Below are 5,206 nucleotides of genomic sequence, written 5' to 3' on the forward strand. Positions count from 1 at the left end.
TTGGTTATACAAAGGATGTACCTACAACTTAAAATATTCCTTCATAATTTTAGAAGCGATAGCCGATATACAAATATTGTGAGTACCGTAAGATAAGAGATAATACGTGTCTAAATTATACACTTGAATTTTTCAATGTTCTAATCATCTTATACATAACGACGCTGGAAAGGAGAAAATTACCAAACGTATAAAATAATAATGCAAAATTACTAATTTTGAACTAAGATGACAACAGACTATATTTTTCCTCAAATCCAAACATGCTGACGAAATTGAATTCATTTTTGTACATCAATATCTATTTTCGTTATTAGATTTGTTCAGATATCTTGTTACATTGAAACCTACATTGAATTACTCTGAATAAGTAGGTTGTTACAGGAATCAGAGGTTTATTCACAGCGTGGAGTCAAAGATGAAAGACCTTGCAAATTGCCAAGGAAGGGTTCAAGAAAGATGGCAGACAACTTTGTATTTAGTAAGGCTTCAGGATGTTTCCGTCTGTATTGCCATTTTGGAGATACTTAATTATTAATTCCATTCAATACAGTGAAAGGAAAACTGCTTTTCTTTGTGCTGTGCATTGAGAAAACGATAATACGAACATTTATTTTGTAAGTAATAAACAAATTACATAATTATAAGAGTGCTTAATAGTTTCAAGGAAATTACACTTATTCTTCTTCATAAACACTGCATATTAATGAAAAGTAAGACCATGTGGTGCTCATGACCTGAAAAGTAACAATACTTAATTGAATTATCCGGGAATGAAAGTAAATTTAATATTCAGTTACTACTCAGTTACTGAATAAAATTTACTTACGCCAGTGAACATGTTGAGTGTGACCGGAGCGTATTTGTAGGACGTGATGCAGCAAGGAGCTTGAGACCTAAAACAATTGAATTCAAATAAATAAGACAAAAAATAATGGTTTATAATTTCTCTCCTCTCGCGGGATTGAAATATGACTGCGGAAATAGAAAAATTCATTTGTCCTCTGTTTCACATTCACAACGACATGATCTTGTAAATCAGAACCAGTAAAAATAAATTACAAAATGTATTATAATAGGTAATGTGTATCAATTATCGTTGACTTATCAACACTTATAAATATATAATAATATGTAGGTATGCATCTACAGTGCTTATTGCATGCAAATTAAGAACTATTTTCGGTATTCATCGTTGAATAAAACCTACCTCAGCATGATTAGACCCAGCATCTTTTGAAATCTGGTGTCTTTTGCGTACCAAATATTCAAATAAGCCGATAGAGCTAAACTGGAACTCTGAAAATTATTAAAATGTAGGTATATTTATAATTAATTATTTTAAAAACACCGAAACATAGATTCTCAATGGTCAAACTTAAACTAACATGTTACTCTCGTCTGTCTGATTACTCCTATATACCAAGTGGAGTGGCGAGACAGTATTATCCTCGGCCGAGCACTCGTTCAATCGCTAGTTACTGTTGTAGTGTTTGTCGGGGATACTGTCTCGTCACTCTACTCGGTAGGTGTAATCAGGGTATAACAGTGTATGTGAGTAGACAAGCGTTTTATATGTTGGTATACATAACATCATTTTTTCAGCCCGTATCTGCCCACTGCTGAGTATAAGCCTCTTCCCTATCACGCCATCTCTTCCGGTCCTGTGCGAGTCTAGTCCAGTTTATTATAATGTATATGTATCATGTACATGCTACGAAGCCAATATTGGCATGGTGACGCTGCCTCCGCCGCTCGTAGCGATGTTAAAACTGTCGTAAATTCAGAAGGAAAGTGTGATATAGTGAGATGACAGAATTAGTTCCAATTTAGGCCACGAGCCAAAAGATCTTGGTGGCACTTTATCTTTATGGTTACCCAAACTATAGAAACCAAGCTGAATTCAAGTAATGAGTCATAGTATGAGACTTGAAGGAAGGCAGAAGAGAGGAATACCAAAAAATCTCATGTACAATGAAAAAGTTCCAGTGACATAATATTATGGACATTGACATATATAAATCATTGATTATAGAACGTTAATGGGAGGTGGAACTTTTTCATTGTTTGCAAGTGTATTACGCTCACAGCATCAGTGAGCAGTTGTCCGTAGTAGCACAGGTTGAATATTGGCAGAATTGACGCTATCACCCCCACCACGTTGTTGGCTATTTCACCGGGGTTCTTAGCAATCTGAAATAAACATTATGATGGAATTATTGTTAATTTAAACTTTTATAACTTAGCTAACGATAATTTGAATCCGTTAAAGTTGTTTGTGAAAATTTTATTGGTGTTTGTTAGATTTTTTTTTCATATTTCTGTATTTTACTTAATACTTTCCATTTTCTTACTTACTTTAGCCACAAACCCAAAGAAACATATCGACACAGTAGACACTGTCACATTATAGAATATCACTTTGTTGAATATATCATCAAACATTTTTGATAACCTGAAATCAAAAGTAGATAAATAATGTTAAATATATATTAATATTTAAAATAAATTAATTGGCGTGAAGCATAAGATAACCCTTAAATTAAGTTTAATAAAGGGTGGATTATATTCTTTTTACTATGAACTAAAATGTTACAAGTAATTTTCATAAATATTAGGTATTTACTTCATCATCACGACCCATCACGTTCCCACTGCTGGGGCACGGGTCTCCTTCCAATGAAGGAAGGTTTTAGGCCTAGTCAAGCAAGCTTGTGCTGAGAGGTATTTACTTATATTGACAAAAATAAATGATATTTCATACTTAATCAACTTTTGATGTCTCCGTACAATATCACCGATCTTCTTCTCATGTCTATCAGCTTCAAAGTAAGTTATCTCAGCATCATCCGCCTTCGATGACGGTTTCAGAATCAGCAAGTCATCACTTAGAAGTGTAAATAGAATGCTGAGATGGGCAGTCATTGTTATAAGTAAAAGTTCTGTGCCCACGAGAAAGTATACCAGCTTTATCACTGAAAAAAAATACATAATTAGGTATGTAAGTAATACACTGCGATCCTCTAACTAAAATATAAGGACACTATGTTGTTTTTCCATCATATGGAGCTAGGTAGCGAGCGTAGTCACAGCCAGAATAGACAAATGTTATAGCACACATCTTTTGAAGTGAGCCTCTCTTTCTAGGACTGACTCTTCTTCGGGATGATAAAAAGGGTGCAAGCCGAAAGGATACAGAACTATAGCTTTAAAAGGTGACTTGGAAAGTGATACAGAACTAGGTAAATATTTTAAAAAATACGAGCTAAGTCACCCGCTCTAGAGTTATCTATTCTACATCCTGTATTAGTATGTATACTCCTGACAAAGTTTTCAAAAATATTTAAAACCCAAAGTTTAAAGTTTCACCAGAAGAATATTCTTAAACAGACGAATTTTTCACTCAAACACAAAACTTACTGGCAAAAGTCTCATAAGCATAAACCATCAAGTATCGCGACCAACTCTCGGTCGGGTCAAACGGGAAACTGCAGCCAAAAGGAAACTTCAGCATAGACTGCTGATTTAGTACGAAGATACGAAACAACGTCTCCAACAAAGGCACCAGTATATACTGCCATGACCCCACTATGTTTAAGTAGTAGTAAACTGGAAGGAAATTATCGTTTAAACCTTAGAATAAGTTAAAAACTTCGCCTTTGAAAAGCTTACTGCATAAATTAATAGAAAACTATAATTATACAGGATGTTGCAAACAGGGTAAACTAAGCCAAAAAGGGGTGACTCAGGGGGTCAATCAGAACAATGTTTGTCCTACGAGTTTTGAAAATTCGTAAAAATATGGTTTATATGGAAAAAGTATTTTTTTTTGCGAATTTCGTTGAAAAAAAGTTGTTCAGAATGACCCCCTGAGTCACCTCCTTTCGGCTTGGTATACCCTTTATGCAACACCCTGTATATAACCTGTAACGCAAACATTCAGTCGTTTCAAATGTTTCATTTTCGCAACAGTTTGCCTCTCAGTGAGATGCTCTTCTTTCGGCCACAGTGCCGCCATCTGCCTGATGATGTATGTGATGTCTTCATTACGATGCACCACCGCTATACTCTTCACCACCGCTGCAATAATTAGAGCAGATTTTATAATCATAATACAATATTAAATACAAATTAATTAAAATATTAAATATATTATATATAAAATATTAAATACAAATTAATATGTACAATATTAAAATATCGTTGTTCATAATTAACCGCTTACGTCCCGGTGAACTATTGGTAAACCAGACACAATAGATTTTTAATTATTGCTGATTCCTCGGGGTGTGAGGGGTTAGGCAATTATCTGCATCATGATTCAAGTGTTGGGGCTAGAAATGTAATTATGTGTACTTAGAGGATTTTAACTTACCTTGTAGAACAACAAAAGTGACAGCAAACGTATTAGATATTTCGATAAAATCGTCCATCCTGGCTGTGACTATCGAAAAATACGTCAGCATACACAGGAAAAACGACATGCTACAGGGAAATATGTAAATAAACCTCCAATACTTCTTTAGGAAGGATTTTTCGTCGGTCAAAAATTTCACATTGGATTTCCTTAACGTTGCAAATGAAATCATATAAGGTTTCATAAATTCATCAGGATAGTTTTCCTTTTCAAATGACATCTTGGGACTTTACTTTGGTTGAATAATTATTTATTTTTGTGTAAGCTTTTTCTATTACATCATGGTCGTAGGAAAACGATGTACAAAGTGGCGATAACGCTAGCAAAAAGTTAGGAAATCATTACTTATATCAATGTGACACGAGTACGAGCCAGCTTGTATAACATTTTTAGGGTTCCGCAGTCGTATTACCAAAAGAAACCCTTATAAATACCTACTTAGAAAAAATACAACCGCTTCATTATCAAAGGTATAAGACTAAGTATATGGTTGAAAATCGTTAGAAGTGTCTGCGGCATGAGTTGAACCCTCTGTAGGTACTGGTGTAAGATGCTGGCACTTCCCCGACTCATCTTACTACCGCTCAATCTTAAACGAAGGTAGTATAGAGTACACAGGGAGTGTACCTTAGGTTATTTTGCTGCCTCCACTTATTTATATCCTGGCAATAACAGCTTTACAAGAGAATAAATACTCTCTATCCTACACCATTTAATAAAATACTAGGTACAAAATAACAACTTATAAATACAGGTAAAATGGTTCATTTTTTTATTAAGTTTGTCATG

General features: G+C 34.4%; 1 protein-coding gene across 1 annotated transcript; it reads right to left on the reverse strand.

Annotated features, from left to right (window-relative positions):
* Nucleotides 1–573: 573 nt before the first annotated feature.
* LOC105385089 (odorant receptor 4-like) lies at nucleotides 574–4,785 on the reverse strand. The gene is made up of 9 exons (XM_048627164.1): nucleotides 4,376–4,785; nucleotides 3,925–4,080; nucleotides 3,421–3,609; nucleotides 2,765–2,975; nucleotides 2,359–2,455; nucleotides 2,089–2,193; nucleotides 1,211–1,299; nucleotides 830–896; nucleotides 574–737 (listed from the first exon to the last, which is right to left on the reverse strand). Exons 1-9 carry the CDS (start codon nucleotides 4,635–4,637, stop codon nucleotides 678–680), a joined length of 1,236 nt encoding a protein of 411 aa, XP_048483121.1. The 5' UTR covers nucleotides 4,638–4,785; the 3' UTR covers nucleotides 574–677.
* Between the last annotated feature and the right edge of the window lie 421 nt (nucleotides 4,786–5,206).

Source organism: Plutella xylostella, chromosome 18 (assembly GCF_932276165.1).
Source record: "Plutella xylostella chromosome 18, ilPluXylo3.1, whole genome shotgun sequence".
NCBI lineage: Eukaryota > Metazoa > Arthropoda > Insecta > Lepidoptera > Plutellidae > Plutella > Plutella xylostella.

Coding starts and splice junctions, on each gene's coding strand:
- LOC105385089 (XM_048627164.1), bottom strand. CDS start 4,637: ATGTCATTTGAAAAGGAAAACTATCCTGATGAATTTATGAAACCTTAT. Junction 2,456..2,764: donor AGACATCAAAAGTTGATTAA/GTATGAAATATC, acceptor TTTTGATTTCAG/GTTATCAAAAATGTTTGATG. Junction 2,194..2,358: donor TCTTTGGGTTTGTGGCTAAA/GTAAGTAAGAAA, acceptor TGTTTATTTCAG/ATTGCTAAGAACCCCGGTGA.